This window comes from Antechinus flavipes, chromosome 3 (assembly GCF_016432865.1).
Source record: "Antechinus flavipes isolate AdamAnt ecotype Samford, QLD, Australia chromosome 3, AdamAnt_v2, whole genome shotgun sequence".
In the NCBI taxonomy this organism is placed as follows: domain Eukaryota; kingdom Metazoa; phylum Chordata; class Mammalia; order Dasyuromorphia; family Dasyuridae; genus Antechinus; species Antechinus flavipes.
The window spans coordinates 568,460,136-568,481,352 of NC_067400.1; the positions used below are offsets into that span (position 1 = coordinate 568,460,136).

A 21,217-nucleotide genomic window follows, 5' to 3' on the forward strand; every position below is an offset into this window, starting at 1 on the left:
AAGGCTCCTCTGCAAAGGAAGGAGATGAGCGCCGCCCTCCCCCCAGGAGGAGGGCCTGCTGATGCGCAGGGCAGACTGGCCGAGGCGGCGAGGAGGTGGAAGGCCTGGCGTTGGGCAGAGTCCGAGGGCTGCTCCTGGTCCCAGCCCTCCCCATGGCCCGTACCAGGCCCTGGGAGCTGCCTCCAGGAGGGAGGCTCCCAGGGAAGGGAGCTGCCCCGAGTGGCCTCTAGAGGGCGGGCAGGCTCCATCCGAGTGCTCTGCCGCCCGCTGCCGATCCATTACGTCCCACTTTTGTTTTTCTAGGGGCGGTGACAACCCACAGCTCTGCTTCAGTCAGGTTGGCGCGCATTTCCTCTGTCCTGGGGCGTCCTGCCCAATATCTGCAGGGCCCAGTGCTCTCTTCAAATCCACCATTTGGATCCACAAGACATTCCTGCCAAGGAAAGTGGAATCTGAGCAGGATTAAGACAGAAATCTTTATTAAAATGTGTCCTTCAGCAATATGTTTGCGTACATATAATATACACACACATACATATATACACTCTGACACACCTCACGGATCACCACCAGCGGTTTAACCAATAAATTAAAACTAAAAAAAAAAAAAAAATGAGAGAGAGAGAGAGAGGGGACAGGGAGGGTAGAACTGAGGGGGTAAAATTTCCATGTTTTATCTGTAAGAAATGGCATCTTTCCCAGAGCTATACTGGGGTAAACCTGTGACCAGAGAATATCTGAAATAAAATACATTAACTAAAAAAGTTTCCAAGAGATGCAGTTACAAGTGTGCATCTCCAGACAGGAGCCTTCGACTTCATACTCTGACCTCCACGCCTTCCAGCTTCAACACCATTTCCTCTGCCTTATGCCCCTCCGCTTGGGCACAATGGTTCATGTGGGCACTTGGGCTCTGTGCGCCTCTGGCTCGGGGAGTGTGGGGGTGGGCTGCAGTCTGGGAGCGAGGGGAGCCACATTCATCCGACGTAATGTCTGGCACATCGTCAGACTGTGTGTCCGAGCTCTCCAAGTCGCTCCTGATGCTCTCCGGCTGCGCCAAGGTGATGTCCCAGGTTTTGCTGGCAATGCAGTCCTTATGATCACAGCTTTGGTGTTTGCAGGGCGGCTCCTCTTCGCTCCCTTCCTCGTTCTCTGCCATCTGGGCATGAACATGCAGAGAGTCCTCCGTGCTGCTTCCACTCACCAGCTGATAATGGCTGGGTTTGGCCTCAATGTCCACTTGGATTTCCATGTTGTTGCACTCTCTGGGGAGACAAGATGCGCCTTGCTGAGTCAAGGATTATGGGTTTAAGTGAGAGAGGTCAGAGGGTTCAGGGTAGGGAAATATTTGGCCCGGAGATTCTTTCACTCCTAAATGTTAAGACTTAAAACTGAAATACTACAACCTCTCAAGGTGGAAGATTAATTTCTAAATGCTGATATGATAGCACATATGGACAAAAATTTCTGCTAATTTCTATAGGTTAGTGGGTTTTTTTCCTTTAATTATCATGAGAAAAAGTCTCATTCATTCTTAGAAAAGTATCCTTCTAATCCCAGTTTCATCTAACTTTTTCAGCATAACTAGCCAAGACACCTGGGAGAGGAACCCATTAGCCATGCTCATCACCACATAAAGGTGGTGGTCCCACGCCAGCTTCTCAAAAAAACCCCAAGAAAACCAGAGAGTCCCTGGCTTTGCGGAGCACAAACAAGGTCCCCCAAGTCCTGCGTGGGTAACACTACTTAACTCCAGTGGAAGACGCATGAAAGTACAAGTCCGAGCCAAGTGAGGCAGCCAGGACACGGCCATCCCACCAAGGAAGCCCAGGAGCCCCTCTCTCCGCGGGCCCAAGGACAGGGAGAACAAGCTGTGGCTTGCAGAGGCTTACATACCTGTCCTGAGGGTTGTAGGAACTGATTATGGAGCCAGCCATTGCACGGGTGCTGGCATTGTCGCTAATGGCGCCCAGACTGGCTGTGTCTTTGGGGAAAACCTCCTTTTGGATATCAGCCTGAACTTCCAACCTGTGTGAAAGGAAAGGAGGCACGGAGGGTGTAAGCTCTTGGGCTCAGGACAACAGTCCTGTCCCTACCTCCTCTGGCTGCCCTCTGAGACACTCGGGGACATGAGCTCCTTGCTGGGCCCCAAGCATCCCGCCTCACACTGGCACACCCCCCCTCTGCTTCAGAGGGCCTCAGCCCCAGCCATTCAGCCTCCGGGCATGTGCCTGCTGCCACCCAGGAGAGCTGCATTTGTTAAATGCACATCAGGGAGCCCTGAAGGCTGTGGGGGCAGGATCCTGTCCTCCTGCACTCCTTCTGGGACAAAGGAAGCCAAAGTAGGACCAAAGCAAAGTATTTTTGCTTTCCACTTGCACTGCTGTGTCTCCCCACCTCTCCGTGAGGGGCTCTGGGCCCCTGCTCCCCACTAAATAAAACAAAGGAGACTAGATGATGTGACCAGGGCACTCACTGGTAATTGTGAATGAGGCAAGGGGCTGAGGGAAATAGAAGGCAAGTATAACTGCATGGGGAAAGCAATACAATAGTGCATAATGCTGGCAGACATTTCTAACTTTATTTGTGGTTTACAAAAGTGTTTCTTTTAATCCTGAGAATTAGGTTGCCCAAGCCAGGATGACTCCTATTTTGCAAATGAGAAGCAGAATCAGAGGGAGAGACCTGCTAAGAATTAAGGGTTCACACTTCAAGTCTAGCTCTTTATCCCACCCACCACCATACCTCCACCAGGATCATTCTCAATCAACAAAGGCCTTGGGACCCAACGACCAAACCACCCTGGAAAAAGACCAGTTTGCCTACCTGCTGTACTTTCCTTTGCCACTGGAGAGAACTCCACCACTCAGGGTGCCCCCCGAGAGAGCTGCAAAGCTGGCTGTCTCACTGTAGTTGCCCTGGATGACGCTGAGTCCGTCTGTGGGGCTGCCACTGGTACTCAGCACACTGGTCAGACCTTCGATGCTGCTCTCCCCAATGCTGGGGTTCTTCAGGGCTCGCCAGGCGTCAGCCACTAGGGATGGAAGTAAACGTTTCAAGTCAGGAATGAACATTAAAGCGATGCTGATCCACCTTTTCCATAAAAGCCTCCTACAATCCACTCTGCATTATTGTTACTCAGCTGGGAATTAGCGAAGACTACATTCAAAAGCATGGGAACTTTTTATCAAGGTAGATCAATAGACCCCCTATAATTCAACAAGTACACTTAAGAGAAAAGATTAGAACTCATGGCTTCAGAGTCGATGCCTATTTACCCTCTGGCACCATACTCCTACTATTATTTACTGAAAGTGGTAGAGCACGTTATAGGCAAGGGAAAGGACTTGTGGGAGGTCACAGAGGCTCAGGATATGGCCTCCTGCTGTGCCTGGGTTGGACAACTATGAGGGAGGAGACTGGAGTGTTCTGGCTGGGGCAGCCCACGCTACTGTTTGGTCCTACAGCCCTTCTGGCTCCCCAAGCCAATGAATTTTCCACTATAGCACATGGCTGCCAGCTTATTCTTATCATAATGTGTCAGTATCAGAGGAATTAACCTACTCTACTAACTCCAGCACAAAGAAATGAGGTTAAAATAGCAGCCCCCACAGAGCTCATTAGCTATGATAATCCTTCCACAACAGTCTTTCTGTAAAAGGCACTGAATTTTTACTGATTCTGGGTAGGAAAAAAGCTATCTTTACCTGTGATGGGACCATCATCTTCATCAAATTCAATTTTCACACCTTTCCCATTGGCAGTACTGACTCCACAACCTCCTCCACGACAGAGAGAAATGGGAACGACCCCATAAACATATGCCAGCATAATAGGGACGCCAATACCTGCAAAGGAATGAAGCATAGCAGTGAGGATGAACTAGTGAGGCCGTCTCCCCTCAAAGCTGGACAACACACAGGCAACGCTCCCTCCTACACAAAGCTCTGTTCCTCCCAAGGAAGACTAAATGCTAATCCAGGTCACTCAGGAGAGCCAGAGATAAGCTGGAGAATGATCGGGGTGGTGAGGCAGCCTAGAGGCCTGGCCCTAAAAGGGATGGTTGAAGGAAACAGAGAAGGGTAACTCAGGGGTCCTATAGCTGGAGTCAAGGATCCAGAGGACTGTCATACAGAAAGGAAATTATAGATGTCTACAAGTAGGCTGGCTTTACTACAAACTTATCACCTCCCATGGGAGCTGCTTGCTGGGGATATTGCAGAGCCATAGGGTCTTTAGGCACTGGTTCGAGAGAACATGTAAAATCCCTTCTAATTCCCAGATGTTATCACTGTATGACACCGAACACATTATGGGAGCATAATTTATATTATTATAAATTATAGCTAGAAATGACCTGCAACAACACCCCTATGGCCACCAAGGTCTGTTGGTATAATTTCTGGCTAGCCAGTTACATTATATTAGGTCATAAATCTCAGAGCAGCCCACAGGACCAGAGAGATCTGGCACGAATGCCACAAATGTTTTACTGATTAAGATTCTGGGACCTCAGGCCCAAGGTTCCCAAATCCCCACTTACCAACACTAACAGCAGCGATGACCGGGGATGCAATGACAGACAAGGTCACACCACCTGTGATGGCTAAATTTCTCTTGTGCTTTGAAGTCTTCTTACCCTCATACCTGCTGTGGATCTGAGAATCAAATAAAAACCTAGGTCAGAAATGGGCACACTCTGGTAGGAGAAGCTAAAATATAAAGTAGCATTTACAGCAAAATAAAGCAAAACCTCCTTTCTTCTGCTATGTATATTAAAAAACAAAACCAACCAACCAACCAAACTTCATGGTCCGTCCCAAAGGGATGCCAAAGAGATGCTTTTTTGCATCTCAGCCTAACCTAGACTTCTCTACAGAATTAGCTTCTGTAGTAAAAGTGAGCATCAGCCAGAGACAACTCAGGGGGATCAGCTAAGAAATATTTCACCTTTAAGTTACTGGTCTGAACCAGGACAAGTCTGGTAATAGAAACTTTCAGATCACATGGGGTTTATGAAAATCCATTTAAGAAATGAAAGTTATTTTTATCCCAGAACCAGCTGGTTTCCAGAGAGCTCTGTGATGCTGGCTCCTGTTTTTCCCCCTTCAGACATCAAGTGCTCACCCAGGCATACATACTTAGGGCCCACCATAGTGCCACACATGCCTTACCTTTCTGCCAACATAAACAGGGATGCCAATGACCATGGCAGGAATGGCAATGCCGGCAATGAGGGAAATGCCCACTGGAGCACCAATTAAAGTGCCCAATTGCCACAGGATCTTCTTCTTACGACTCCATGGCTTCTTGCCCCAGAATGTACAGCCAGAGGGGCTATGGAGAAAACAAATGCTGGCATTATTGTGAATTCTGTGTTTAAAACAGAACTCTCTTTAAAGAGTAACAACTTCTTTGTTTTGCATAACATCTCCAAGAACAGGGGTCTCAGGACTGAATATAGGCTCTCTGATCTTTCTGCTCCAGCCAGACAAACCTAATTTTCCACTTTCTTTCTACCTTTTAACTTCACAAAAAGTGGTAATACCTTTTTGGTACTTCTGCCTTGCCAAATCATGGATAGATAGCCTTCTGAACAGTAAAAATGCTGTTCCCAACTCCCCTCTCCCAACTTGCAGTTTTCCCTGATTTATCTCATCCAGCATAACACCCCACACACCCCCTTGCAAAGTCTCTCACAGTTTAATGGCACATTTATAAAAATTCCTTTAAGATATCTCAAACTGTCTCGTGTCCAGTGACTATTTAAGCAAATGCCAACTGCCTGCTCTACTACCCACAAAATTTCAATGTCTAAGGAGCAGAGGGAAAATTGGGGGGGGGGGGAGAAGAAAGGGCGCTTCTCAAAACCGTAAGGCTGAGCCCTGCAGGCCTGCCCTTCAAACCCAAGCCAACCCACATTTCCTCCATACCTCCCCACCCAAACAAGGCCATTACTCCCTCCAGCTCACCTGAGGTAATGCAAGTCTGAGATTTCTTTCATACAAAGCCAACAGAACTCACAGCCACACACTGCACAGGTCATGTGATTGCAGCTCCCATCATTCATCTTGATGATATATGCACTGCAGCGTGGGCAAGGCTTGATATCATCCGCTGTAGAGAAGGGAGGAAAAGGAAAAAACTGGGCTTGACTTAAATGTAGTATCCCAGGAATGACCCAGAGGTAAAAAGAAAGGTAGCAAGTTCCCAGGCAGAGATTCCAGGCTCAGGAACATTCATGTCCCGTTCTTAAGTTTAGACTTCAGAAAGGACCGTAGCTGAGAGTTCCCAGCAGGAAGGCTATTGAACAGCTACGTCTTGTCTTCAAGAGAAGAACAGTTAACACAGAACTAAAACTTCCCCTATCTAACTCATCAAGGAAAAACCTAGAGTAAGGGGTCCACCAAAAACTAAAATCTGGAAATGAACTTATTTTTGTTTTGGGGGGAAAAAAGAAAAAATCTGGAGGGACAGATTTATTTTTCGATTTTATTCAAATATTATGATTGATGTTGAAGGAACCCACAGCCCTTGGGTGAAATACTAGGGAATGATACATTTTCCAAACTGCAATGAGAAGAAGTGAATATGCTATAACAGCATGTCTGTTCCTGCTGATTTTTCACAAAAGCCCATAACTATCATGTTACAATCGATGAATCTGTGCCAGGAAAAATCAAATCCTAAGACCTTCCCCCTTCACTCTTCTCCTTCTCTCCTTTCATGACATCAGTAAAGTAAGATTTATAAAAGCCAATAACCGTAGCTACCCATTAGTATCTTACTTGTAAAAGTCTGGAATGAAATGTGTGGCACACCTATTAAGGTTCATTATGAAGACTGCTATGGAAAAACCCAGCACTTCCTGACTCTTCGACAAGTCTAAACATCAGAATGGTGCAATGGAAAGAGTGCTGGTATTGGGATTAGGAGACCTGAGCTCAAATCCCAGATCTAGCTACATGACTATGAACATGTCATTTAATCCAAATCCAAAGATGTTTCATCATCTTTAAAATTGGGATAATACTTGCATTATAGTTAGTGTACTCTGGGTAATTGTAAGGTTTTGTAATCTTCACAAGTGTTATAGAAATGTGCTATTATCATGAATAATAACCAATCATGCACTCTAATCTAATGGAAACAGTAGCAGACAGATCTAAAAGGCCTAACCCAGACTAAACCCCTCTCTTTTCACTGTGTGTAAAAATGCCAACAGCTTTTATCCATTTGGGTCTCTAAGCACCGAAAGTGCTTAGTACAGAAAGAGGACCACATCCTGGGCCTAAAGAATCCGGCTGATGATTCTGCTACATCTTGGGCTGAAGAACCTTTACCAGCCAGAGGAGGAAGCTGTGTGTTAGTAGCTAAGTTGTTCAGAATGTGTGACATTCTGGAAGAACGCATTGCCAAGTATCAAAGAAACATCTCTGAATCCCAGGAAACCCGGTCTAATAGATGGGCCGTCTTGTTCAATATCAGACTCATGTTGCTATAAGCTCAAAGAAGGAAAGCGTACCTGGCCCGGATTCTTGGCCATAACTGAGCCCTGAAGTGTGCTTGGTCCGTACTCGCAGAGCCTGTACCCTCTGCTGACGGGCCATATCGCACGTTTGATTCGGATGCCATATCTGCTTGCAGTGGTAGCAGAATTCAGTCTGGCAGCCTTCCCTCTCGCAGGTCAACTTTGGGCAGCTGGCACAGCCATAGGCAATAACGGCATAGCTGCATATGGAAACAGGAAGAGACACCAGTAAGGTGAGAATGCTCTCACAGGGACTGGCATACCACCAAGACAGCCAATGTAGGAAAAAACCTTCTGCAGACCTGGGCCAATTGTATATCACACATCCATCTGTGAGCACAAAAATTTTGTCTTTACCTTAATCTGAAATGTCAATTTGTACATGAGCCTACTGGACTAAAAATGACCTTTCTCTATTGCTCCAAAGAATCTGTGGTATGGGCGGGTAGTTCCTGCAATGATGCTAATGAAATCCAGTCTTATTTGAAAAACTGCTTCAAAAGCAATTTATTCCAGTAATTCTTATAAACTACAAGCTGAACAATTATCTCTGAGCTTGTTATATCATAGGGGCATTATAAATTCCCTATTATATGACAAGGAAGCCTTTTTCCAACTAATCTGAGGCTTGAAACATTGAAGGAATTTATATATAAAGTTGGTTTGGAAAAACAGAATACCTCTGGGACTTGATGAAATTTTCTCTAGGTAGGGCTGGAGAAATTTTGGAGTAAAAGAGGAGGCATCTTTTTTTCATACAAACTCTTTCACACATATATTTCTTGATATATACATATAATTTCACATGTATTACCTTAGAGGGGAAAATATAGTTAGCATTGAAATTTTCATTAAAAAATTTGAAGTTACACCACAAAGGATGCTGGGGGCTCTGTGAAATCCAGTGTAATGAAATGCTGAAATAGAGGAAACTAAAGCAAATCACTCACATGCTGCCTGGTCACTGAAGGAAGGCAGCACTTAAAGCTGTCTGTTATCAAGGAGAATCAATAAATTGAGGTATTGTCGATCATTTTTCATGAAAGCTCCTTTTAGAGTCTCTCTCTAGATCTTGCTTTAAAATAAACAACAAACCACCAAAAACCCCTTTAGATTGTGATTGGTTTCATTTCTACCACCAGAATCTTAAGATGCCACTTAATTAGCTTATTAAATAAATATATAAAGTCACTTCTTTCATTTGATACAAATGTCTTTCTGTTTAAGGACAAAATCAACTTGTCAGTACTGGTGCATTTTTAGAGGTTCCTTTCGAATTTTAGTTTCTACTACACCAAACATTATTATTAAAGCCTACAATAAATCTAATATAATTCACTGTGCAATTAATGTTCTTTAAACCTTTCTGAAGTTCCTCAGTAGTCTTAGCTGATCTAATAACACAATAGTGACATATTCAGCTCATGTGAACCAGAACTCTGTTTACAACAAAGCATAGATAAAATCACTTTAAAGAAATAAATCAGGAAAAACAAAGTTATGAGTTCTGGAAATTAGCCGTACCATAAACTGGCTTATTAAAGACATGCATTCTCTGTGTGGATACTGCTTCCATGACCACTGGGAAAAGAGAGGGGGGAAAAAAATCAAAGTAAAAGAAACCAAAGAAAGGCTCTAGATGTATAAGCTCTGAGATTCATTAGAGAGTCAGATTTTTCCATTTGATTTTTTTTACATTTATATTTTACATTTTTATATTAAATTTAAAATTTAATGTTTTATTCTAAACCTAAACATAGAATAAAATGAACTTTCCAATACAGAAAGGGAAAGACAAGAAGATCATACAGGAAACTGTAAATTTACAGTTCTTTTGGCTTGCTTTATATTTTCCACATGTAATTATTAAAAGATGTCTTGTAATGAACATAAGGAGACAATGTAAATGCTCTGCAAGTCTTAAAGTGGTAAAAATATCAATTATTATTATTATTATTAACTGATGACTAAAAGTAAATTCACATAGAAGAAGCCAAACCCCCAAAGTCTGAGCCAATCCCTGATACTAAAGCGTAAGGATGGACAGATAAGTTTTGCAGGAACCCAAAGGCAGCCATAGAAAAAATTGAATGTCTTAGAATCAGCAGACCTAGGTTTAAAATGCCTGCTATTAAAACACTTACTATCTATGTTAAAGCACTTTACCTCTCTCAATCACAGTGAGCAAGTCCTGTACTTTTTACCTTCAAAACATCTCTTGCATGCAAGCCCAGTCTCTCTTCCTCATCTCATACCTAGACTACTGAAAGAGCTGCTGGGGATCTCCTTTGCTTTAAGTCTCTCCTACTCCAATCTATACTCTACTCAGCTGTCAAAGTGATCCTCCTAAAAACACAGTTCTGATTCATGAGCCCCCAATTAAATAAATTTCAGTGGTTCTCTATAATTCTCCAGGACCAAATATAAAACCCTCTGTTTAGCTTCCAAAGCCCTTTATAACTTGGCCCCTCTTCCCAACTTTCCAGTCTTTTCAAACTTCACTCAATTTCTCCTCTCTAGGGAAGATTCTGGGATATCAGTTCTCCTCCGATCCACCTACCTCCTGACTCGCAGTGCTTTCAATGGCTCTCTCCGATGCCTGAAATTCTAAGTCCTCTTTTCCATCTCCTGTCTCTTCTTTTAAGTTATCAACTAAAATCCCATTTTCTGCAAGAAGCCATTCCTAGTACTCTTTCTTCTTAATGCCTTCCCTTTTGAGATTATCAGCAATTTATCCTGAAGTTAGCTTTTTTGGACAGTTGTTTACATGCTGTCTCCCCTGATAGACTGTGAGCAGAAGGGATAGGGTTTTTTTGGTTTTTTTTTTTTTTTTTTTGGTCTTTCTTTGTAACCTCAGAACTTTGCTGGAACCAGTAGATGCTTTAAATGTTAGATGACTGACTGAGTGGTGAAAATACACATTTGCAACAGACAATGTATGAAAAGTGCTTTCTTTATAAACCACTAAGTGCTACAGAAATATGTTATGATCTACCTCAAGGTGTGGGGAAAATACTTTGTAAATCTTAGAGATTTACATTGTTTCTATTATCAAATAAATGATCATTGTATAGCACTTAGCATGGAGCCCAGCATATAATAAACACCTTATATACATGTTAGCTATTATTCCAATTCTCAGCTTTACTATATTTTCTGCAGATTGTTTTTGAGGGTAAGGGTCTTGAGGATTTCTTGAGAAGTCTGTTTAATTAACTGGATAATTCAGATTATATTAAAATCCATTAAAAGGAGAACAAATGGAAAATTGGTAAATGTGTCACACTACAAATGATTCATATCCTGTGGGAGTTTTGAACAAATTCACCATGATGTGTGATATCTAGGTGCAAAATAAAGACAAACATTTCTCTTGAAGAAAGTCACATGCCTACTATTTAATCTTAAGAACATAGGATAAAAAGACAAAGTTCTAGTAAACAAGAAAAGTTAATTAACTTCTGAAGAAAAGAGCGTCAGATTCCTTGCGGTCAGCCCAAAGGCTTTAAGCACTTTATAAGCCTTCTAGACTACTTACCACAAGTTGGAGACACTGACAGGACACTGGGCAGTTTCAAAATACAAAAGAATATAATACTTTGTATTCTGGATTATATAGTTTTGATTCCAGGGACAGAATGAGGAAAGCACAAATCTTTATATAAATGTAAGCTGTTACAGGCAAAAGCACATCAAAAAGTTATTATAATTCTCATCCATGAGAGAACTTCTGAGAATCAACACTGGGTTTTCCAGTTTGGGGCCTCCATATCTACAAGCTAACTGACTCACTGCATGATACTGTTAGTCACAAGTCTTTCCAAGCCTAAGTTTCCGCCCACAAAATAAAGCCATAGGTAACATTCTATCCAACTAGTAGTTTTTTTATAGGGTATATCCCTACTTTCTTTACAATATAATCTAACCCTAATTCTGCCATTCCCCTACCATCTTATCCAACTCAGAAGGACACTCCATTCCAAAACAATCCTTTCTCAAATCAATTTAATAAATAATTCTTATGTGTCAAGTACTGTGCTAAACACACTAGATAGATATAAAGAAAAAGAAAAATGGGGTAACTGCCTTCAAAGAGTTCATAGTCTAACGCTATATATAACTTGCTATAATTAACTAAGTGCGAGAAGATAAATAATCTTGGAGAGAAAAGGGAAATGGAAAGGTCTTTTGTATAAAGTGGAATTTAAGCCAAATCTTGAAGGAAGCCAGGGAAGCTAGAAGGGAGAGTTAAGAAGGGAGAGCACTCCAGGCATGGGGGACAGCCAGGGAAAGGGAATGAATCAGGAAATGGAGTGCTGAGTATAAGGAACACTAATTAGGCCAGCATGGCTGGATCTTAGTATGTGGAGGAGACCAAAAAAAAAAAAAAAATTAAGAAAAGAAAATTAAAAAGGGAGGAAGGGTTCATATTGTGGTGGTCTTTAAAATATTTTTATCTTGGAGGTTAATGGGGACCCACAGCAGTAGGTAAAAAGAGTAAGAGGACCCAAAATGGTCAGACCCGCATTTTGGCAGATGAAAAGAGGAGAGTGAGAAAGTTATTACAATAATCCAGGGGAGAGGAGAAGAAGGTCTGCATTATAGTAGTGGCTACTGGAATAGAGTGATAGATTAAATGAAAGAAGTGAAGGTAGAAAGGACAAAACCTGTAAACAGATGGGTTATGTGGAGTAAGTTGGAAGAATAGAGGATGACAATAAGGTTGAGAGCCTAAGTAAATGGGAGAATGGTGGTGGCCTTGACAATAGGAAAGGGGAGCAAGTATAGTAGAGGGGAAGGTAAATGAGGGGTCTTTGGAACTTGACAAGTTCAAGAAAACTAAAGGGCATCCAAAAAGCAACTAGTAAAATTCAGGTCTGATACTCATGAGAGATTGGAGCTAGTAGACTGATATGGGAATCACCTACATAGAAATGATACATCTAACAAGCAACTGACTACTATCCTAGTAGAATCAGTAACAATCAAAATTCTAAAAACAGTCTTAGGCTCTTAGTTTCCTACATATCCTGGTACTAATTTGAGCCCTAGGATTTCACAGCAGAATTCTGAAAATTGCTACCTTTTCTTTCCTTCTACTGCTGTCTGAGGAGCTCCTCCTACTTGAAACAAAATCTGGCCTAAGCACTTCATTCTTTTCACATGAAAGGCCTTGTCTTTCCCTTCTGCTTCCTTTAGGCTCAACTGATTTATACTGTACCTTCAGTTACAGAAAACACTCCTCACAATCCCCTTGTGAGCAAAGGAGTACAATGATTATACTCATTTTGCAGGTGACAAAAAGTTGGCTCAGAGAGCTTAAGGGACTTGTTCAAAGTCATCCAAGCAGTACACAGAAGGGACAGGAGATTTGGAACCGGAATATTCTACGTCAATTGCGCTATCACATAGGATGATTCCCCAGTACAAGCTAAGAAATAACACACACTCACTTCAACAGAATTTTTCACTCATTTTGTTTTACATCATTTCTGAAGCTTTAGAAAATTATTAATATGTCAAAGCACCAAAGAGTAGTACCAGTAAATTTGAAACCAGGGCAGGAAAAGATTCCCATTAGGAGGGAAATCTTTGATTATGTGCTAACAGACCCCTGTTGTCAAGGAGACTCTTTCCTCTGTTATGTTTGTCCTTTCCATTCCTAGGCAGTATAACTAGCCACTTACAAATGGATTCAGAGCATATGCAGGGGGAAAAGTGTGGTGAACACTGTGGGTCAAATGGTCAACACTGAAACATATCGAGATTAAGGCTGGCCTTGTAAAGATGTGTAAACCTTCCCTTCTCAACGACATCCACTCTGGCCAGGTTCTTATTCCCCCAGTGTCCTTAGGCTGTTCCTATGACAAACCCTCAATTTGTGGGTCAAAGACATAGTGTATGATGATCCTTATCGCTGATGACAGAGTTGGGAAGATGAGGCATAAACAGGAAAAATTAAATAGACTAAATGAACATGGCTAATATTTATTTCTCAACTCCTTTGAAGAGAGAAGACAAAGGCATAAGAGAAAAGATCATCATGAATTGATGTGGTCAGGCTACACTGAAGTGGTGTCATCAGGTTTAAAAAACATGCCCTTGCCCTCAGTCTCTTCCATGGAAGAAGCAAAGCTGAAAACGTCCCAAAAGGTAGAGAGTGGGCTGTCGGAGAAAGTCATTGTGGCCTCCTCCTCCAAACAAATTAAGGGATGCTGCAAGCATTTTCAATTTCTCAGTGTTAGTAAAATGAATACACAAGCAGGAAGAACAACATTCTCATTCCTAGTTTGAGCTAAGGATAGAAGAAGGGTAACGTGAAAAAGAAAAACAAAAAACTGGGCATCTCTTGGCACCTAACATTGTACAATTCGGATTAGATTATCCTAAGGGCCTTTTTAGCTCTAAAATTCTGAGAATTTATTGGAGTAGCCTAGCTGGGGTGAACTGCTCATTTTGTGAGCAGTAGCAGAAGAGGAAGTTGTAGAAGTTTGAGATTTGGGGGCTCTTAGATTTAAAAAGTACATATGAGAATAACTGACCAGTTTCTGAATAAGGGACATTAGCTAACCTAAAACTAATCTGTAATAACTTTAGTGGGTGCAATGGGTTAATGTGTTATCTTTTATAGGATAAGATTTTGTCTTGGAGGGGGGCAAGCTAGATGGCACTCCTGAAAATCAGGAGGGACCTGAGTTCAAATCCCACTTCAAACACTTAACAATGACCTTGGTCAAGTCACTTAACTAATAGTCTTAGTATGTGTACAATGGAGAAAAATGCAGGTGTGATAGATAATATTTCATTTTACTGAAATCTCCACAAACAATCTTCCCAGGTTTAATATATAATATTAAGCTCTGAGGTGGAAAAATTCACAAAATTTAATTATACAACATAATATTGATGTCATTTAAAGGGGACTAGGACAAATTTCCAGTTAACTACCAAAATAGTGTGTATATATACCAAGGCCACAAGGGACACAATTCTAGCCAATTTTAAACTGTCCTAGGCAACAATGTTTAAATTCTTGCTATCTATACAAACTAGCTCTCACAAAAAAATAGGTCTATAACAGGAATTGAGGTCTTTTCCCTCTCGTATTTGTATTTTGACCCTGATAAACTTCAAGGTCTTACATAAAAATTTTGTATCATATGCCTGGGAGAGGCAGTGGGAACAATTCTAACCACAAGTCAGGAGACATAATTTCTATGCACTGCTTGACTTGTCCTGTGACCTTGAATAAGCCACAACTGCCTATTCTTCATTCTTCAAGTGGAGATTCAATCGATTACATCCCCTTCTGTCTTACAAGGACAGAGAGAAGATGAGACAAAGTAGAAATCCCAATCTGCCCAGAAAACATATGGTAAATAAAATACCAATACTACTTAAATAATTTCTAAACTGTTTACTAGGATTCATATTAAGAATTAGAAGATGCCTCAAAAGTCATAGACACCAACCCACTTATTCTATGAGATGATGAAACCAAGGCACAGGAAAATGAAGTATCTTGGTCAATGGTATATAAATATTAAGCAGCAGAGCCAAGATTGGAAACAAGGTCCTCTGATGTCAGACCCAGAACTTTTTCTATTGTACTACACCTTCCCTTGCACTAAATTTTCACTTACTATTTTGCAGATGATTCTAGAGCTAGTTTCTGAAAAGTCAATATTAACTTAGTCTTTTGGAGCTAAATTTTCAATTTCCAAATGAAATAGTGTTTTGGGGGATAATTTCTGAAGTATTCTTAAAACCCAAATTCCTACTTGAATCATAATTTAAATTCCATTCCCATGTGACCTGTCATGACAAAAATCAACTACTGATCAAGAAGGGTTTCATTCTCTACTCTGTTATTTTCTATTATTATTAGAAAGGACTTCATAGGTCACTTGGTCCAACCACTTCATTTCACACACAACAAAAATTCAAATAGGAAGTGGCAGACACCACCTTCAGTCTTCATTTATGATAAACTGAGGCAATGAGCTTAACTTCACTAATCAATGAATCAATAAGTATCTATCACATATGGAAACATATCCCCATCCCCAATTACTACATCCACTTTGTGGCATGGCTTGACTGACCATTAACAAATGGTTCCTAAATAAAGAAGAGAAGAAAAACACTCCATAATTTCTGTTCTCTGAGTCATTATTAAAATGATTAGTAATTGGAGATAAACAGACCAAAGAACACTCATCTTTCCCAATATGGTTCTGATAACTTCAGCTTTGGGAATTGAGGAGTAGAGTGAAAGGATATGGGGTATGATGCTGGGAAAATCTCTACAGCTCAAATTTTCTTATGCTCCTTGTCTTTCCTAGGCCAAGATGAGGTATAATCAGTTTATGTTAATCATCATCACCAATGAGCATTTATTTGGTGCCAACTACATACCATGCCAGGCTATGACTGTGATGTACATCATGTTCATTTAAAACAAACACCAATCATATGTCAACCCAGTTTGAGAACACAGAAATTGATGGTAAATCTCTGGGCATTCAACAGAAATGGCGGTATGACAGAGAGGAAGGACTAGTGGCCATACTCAAAGAACTTACCCACTTGGGAAGTAAAAAACGTCAGAATTACTGTGTATTTACATAACACCTTGAACTGAAGATTTCAACACACTGTGCAAACATTAAGACTCACAAGTGAGGCAGAAATTATGCCTATATTATAGCAGAAGAAACACATGAAATAAATGTTGACAATGAAGTCATTAGTCTGAAATAGATCTCAATTCTACTAGCCTCAGCTCTGTCATAATACCACAAAACTTGACAAGATATCCTATGATGAACTGGGAGGTTATCACTGACAAGTGCTGACTTTTCTAAGTCAGACTTCTTTCTCCCCAACCCCCACTGTCAGTTAGAGCTTGAAGAAATTTTAGAGACCAAATCCAATGCTTTCATTTCAGAGATGAGGAAAATGTAGATATGAAGTAATTTAGACATCTTAAGGATGGAGTGGTAGTCTTTTTTTTTTTTTTTTTAAAGCTTGGTTTATTAGTTATTTCTTTTACTAGTAAAATTGAGGGAAACTTTACTGCATGTTAGCTGGATTGCTGGGAGGACATGGACAACAGTCACACAGGATGAGCAGTCATGGAAGATTGCAATCTGAAACATCCAGATGAATGATATCACAGATCCACTTAAGTATATATATTATATACTTAAACCAAGCTTAAACACTAAATGAACCTCCATGTGTCTTATCACCAAACTCAACAGAAATTATTGCAGTCAATTCAACAATTATGTACTGAACATGGCAGAATGGGAAATCAGGAAACCTGACTTCTAGTCTTGACTCTAATATTTGCTTGCCTGAGGCTTTAGTTTCTTTTTACAGAGTTGTAAGGAAAATTTATGGAAATGTGAGTTATTTCTATTACTGGGCTTTGTCAATTTTTATTGATGAGGGTGAGGAAAAGAAAAAATTAGTTTTTGAATAAAAATACAAAAAGAAGTAGGATGGAGAGGTGAACCAGATGGTCAGTAACGCAGTCCCATTTCCTCTTTACAAATGAATAAGATATAACTAAGAGAATGGTCTTCCAATGCTAATTTTTATCTTTTTTTTTAAATTAAAAAGCTCGAATATCAAAATGCTTTAACTCTTCTCCTTCCCCCAACTTCTCAAAGTCAAAAATAAATGCTAACAAAAGGAAGAGACTATACCCAAGACTACAAAGTCTGGTCCTTATCAATAGAAAGTAGGTATCATCTACCACAGATAAAGTGAATACCTTTGGCCACAATATCTACAAGAACTTTAGAAACTCCATCTTATACTGGTTAGATAATACATCCATCTAGAAACAAGTCAGAAAAAGAATTCAGCTCTTTTGACACCTTAGTAATAATGTCTCTGTTGTTTCTAATGACACTTTTCTGTGAAATTTGATATGAAACAAATTACAATTAGTCTATTTTCCTCTGAAAGACCTGACAAGCAGAATTATAAGCACTTACTAAAGAATTACATTTTTATTACAAGAACACTTCCCCCCCTTACCTCCTTCAACAAACTAAGTCACATGCATATAGCTTTTTTCTTTTTTAAATGAAGCAATAGAAGCTTTGAGAAGTTAACTGACTTGCCCATATTCATACAGATAGTCTTGAGAAGGATTTGAACTAGATCTTCTAACTCCAAATTCAGGACTCTTTTTTTTTTTTTTTCTTTAAGCCTTGCAAGCTTCAATCACAATGAGGAAATTATTTGTTCAAGGTCATATTCTAAAGTTCAATGTATGTCCCAAGGCCCAATCCTGCAGTCTAGCCACTTAAAAATAAGAGGTCTTTTCTAAAGATGCAACTAGGGTTGTCCAGATCAGAGAAGGAAAAAAGTGTCCACAAAATCTAATTCTCTAGGACAGAGTATACCACTCTATCCAACTCTTCTCAAACTAAAAATTTCAACATCATAAGCACCAAACATCTGTCTACCATCAGGAGGCACAACTAACTTAGGAGCTCATTTTTCCTTCTTGCAGCAATTTAGCATCTTCATTTCAACTTTACTCATGTGACTCGTTCTCTTTACAACAGAAAAGCTCTGCCTCACAAACTCCCTTGTCTCTGCCAGTGGGTTACCCACAAGCTTGCCTGCCAGTTATGGGCCTAGTGGAACCTCTCTGGACTCACTGCTCTGGTGCTGCTGTTTTCCCCATTACTGATGATGTAACCACCAACCCCCTTCCCTTCTGCAATTATTTTGGAACCTTCCCAAATTCTCAGGGCAAGGCTCCCCTTCTTCAAAGCTCTTTATACCCTACCAGTTTTGTGGAGCATGGCATCGTGCCCCAAAACTAGTCCCCACTTGCGTATTTACCCCCATCCCCCTTCTCTCTCCTTTTTCTTCCTTTTCTATGGTTTTATCCAAAACGTGTTTGTAAGACAGAAAGCAGCAGCCCCCAGTCTCCTCCACCGTTCAAAAATGAGGGAATTTCCTCTCTCCGCTGAACACGAACACACACACACACACACACACACACACACACACACACACACACACACACACACGGGATTTCCCCACCTGCTTCCACCCTGGGGCTGTCTCTTTTTCACTCCAAAGGTGTGACGAGGCGGCGAGCCCCCTGCCCCGCCTTCAGCAAAAGGGAAGCCCGCATTAGCCCTCGGGGACTGAGATGGTCCCCCGCCCACTCGGTTTTCAACCAGGGTGAACGCCCGTTCTAGTCCTCGCGGGCAGCGGCTGTGACCACGAGGGGGAATAGCGGGGTCCCCCGCCCACCCCTCCTCTAGCTAAGGGCTCTTCCGGGGAACCCTCGCGGGGACAGCCCCACGCCCCCGGCGGCGCAGCTCACCCGCAGTCCGGCGCCGGGCACCAACGGCAGTCTGGGTCCGAGGCCAGGTAGCGGCGCAACATGAACTCCTCGTACTTGTGCATGAGCGGCGGATCGGCGAGCAGCAGGCGAATGTCGTGCGGGTTGAGGCGCTCGCTGCACTCAGGGCAGCTGACTGGCACACGGCTCTCGCTGATTTCCAGCCGCAGGTAGTGGCGGAGGCAGTCTAGGCACGACCGGTGCGGGCAGCTCTGCAGGCGCGGGGCGCGTTCGGGCGGCAAGCGTACCAGGCACAGCGGGCACTCCACTTCGTCACCACCGGGCTCTGGGCCCTCTTCGCTCGCCGCCGCCACCGCTGCCGGTGCCGGTGCCGGTGCCGTCGCCGCAGCCACGGCCTCGGCCTCAGGGGCGGGCTCGGCAGGAGGCGCCTCAGGCGGGGCCGGCGGCGGCGGCGGCGGGGGTGGCGCTGGGGGCTCGGCCGGAGCCAGGGCCGGCGGCGGGGGTTTGGCTCGGGCCCGGCGGCCGCGGCCCGCGGGGAGGAGGACAAGGCTGGAGAGGAAGCGGTGCCGCCGCCCGCCGCCGCCTCGGCACTTGGGGTCCGGCGCGGCTGCGGGCAGGGACGTGGAGCGCGGGGACTCGGAGTCCTTCTCGGAGCCCATGGCGCTAGCGGCTTAAGACCAAGAGCCGATTCGTCTCCTCAGCCTCGGCCACCTTCTTTTAGCCTAGGCTCGGCCCGGCCGCCGCCGCCCGCCGCCGCAGCCGCCGCCGCTACGTCCCCGTCCGTGTTTACGTCCGCTTCCTCCGCCCTCCGGCAGCCAGAACCCGACGGGCCGCGAGCTAAACGCTTATATAGCCTCTGCCGCGTGCGGAGCTCACTGCGCAGGCGCCCGCCCCGGGATACCTCACAAACCGCACCCCCGGATTGGCGGGGAGGGGGTGAGCGGGATGCTTGTTGGGGAGGCGAGGGGTGGGGAGAGGAGGGACTGAAGCAAGGCTGGGCTGAGTGAAGTCGTGGAGGGAAGAGAAGCGAGGGTTAGAGAAAGCGAAGGGCTTTCCTCCTCTTCAGCCGCCCCTTTCGCCGCACACCCCCAGATGGATCACGTGGTTCGGAGCAGCCATCTTGGGATGGAGATAATAAGATCCTATGGAGAGGGGCTTGGGGGCGCGGGGTTTGGGGTCTGAGAAGAGTGAACCAAATTTGACCCCATTTGTGGCGGTCTCTGTTGTTGAAATGGAGGGAGGGAGGGAGGATGGGCCAGAAAAAGAACAATTTAGAAATCATCTCAATCCAACTGTCTCATCTCATACATAGATGGGTAAACTGAGGCTCAAAGTGAAAACTACTTGTCCAAAGACACAAGGGGAAGAATGTGTAACAGACGCTCATCTCTACTTTCTCTTCACTTTTTCAGCCTTTCAGTCTAATCCATACTTTTAGTGTTAACCATCATAATCATCAATAATAACAAACCATAATAAAGAATGAGTCAAAGTGATCCGAGGGACCCGTTTTGTACAGGCAAATCACTTAGTCTCTCAGTGTCCTCAGACAACTTTCCTAAAATTAAAAATTGCAGTTGTATATCTGCTTTGGCAAAGGAAAACCAAACCAAGCCAAACATTTCTGGAAGTTAGTTGCCTCCCCTTCTCTTCCCCACCTCACCTCCCTTGAACTCTCCGGTCCAGTCAAAAAATATAATAAATGCCTTAAAACAAATGAAGATAAGATTACTTAATTTTTGGCCAGGGGAGGCTATGAATGAATATTTCAAATCTGTAGCTATTTTCATATAATTCATAATTGTTTAAAAGGATTAAAGTTTGCACTGTTTCATAGCAATACTGAAAGATGTATTATTCCCATTTTACAGATGCCCCTGAAGCTCAGATTTTCATTATGAAAAGTGACTGTCTTGAAGTCATGCAAAGAGTGAGTGAAATGGATGGCAATGGAATCTAAATCTTTCACTTTCTTACGCTCAGCTCTCTAAGATAGGTCAGATTGCATTAGCTATAGACAAGGAAATGGGACCTAGGAAATTACTAAACTTGGCCATGATGACAAAATACACTCTACTCTGCTACATAAATAGAATTTTGATTTTGGTCTGGATCGGTGATTTCAAACATGTAAGAGTGGAAATTCCCTCTCCCAGAACAGAACTAACGCTTCTTTTGTTACATATTGGTTTACAGAGTTACTTGGGACACTCAGCCCTTGGCCCTACAGTAGGTCAAAGCCAAGACCTGAATTCAGTTCTTCCTGACTCTAAGTCTGGTTCTCTAGCCACTATATCATAAAAATATTTTAAAATTTAAGAATGATGAGATGGTTTCTGTGA

At 42.8% G+C, this 21,217-nt stretch overlaps 1 protein-coding gene across 1 annotated transcript; it reads right to left on the reverse strand.

The window, feature by feature from the left end:
- Window positions 1-462: 462 nt before the first annotated feature.
- On the reverse strand, window positions 463-19,693 carry RNF19B (ring finger protein 19B). Its single transcript, XM_051987878.1, has 9 exons — window positions 18,897-19,693; window positions 7,526-7,731; window positions 5,973-6,117; window positions 5,175-5,337; window positions 4,544-4,658; window positions 3,708-3,848; window positions 2,827-3,034; window positions 1,897-2,028; window positions 463-1,265 (listed from the first exon to the last, which is right to left on the reverse strand). The coding sequence occupies exons 1-9, from the start codon at window positions 19,532-19,534 to the stop codon at window positions 818-820; spliced, it is 2,196 nt and encodes a 731-aa protein (XP_051843838.1). The 5' UTR covers window positions 19,535-19,693; the 3' UTR covers window positions 463-817.
- Between the last annotated feature and the right edge of the window lie 1,524 nt (window positions 19,694-21,217).

What these genes read in the sequence shown, in the direction of transcription:
- RNF19B (XM_051987878.1), bottom strand. Translation starts at nt 19,534, where the DNA reads ATGGGCTCCGAGAAGGACTCCGAGTCCCCGCGCTCCACGTCCCTGCCC. An exon ending in TGCCCGGCGCCGGACTGCGG is followed by an intron (nt 7,732 to 18,896) that starts GTGAGCTGCGCC and finishes TTCCATATGCAG; the next exon opens with CTATGCCGTTATTGCCTATG. An exon ending in AGATGATGGTCCCATCACAG is followed by an intron (nt 3,035 to 3,707) that starts GTAAAGATAGCT and finishes TTCCATCCCTAG; the next exon opens with TGGCTGACGCCTGGCGAGCC.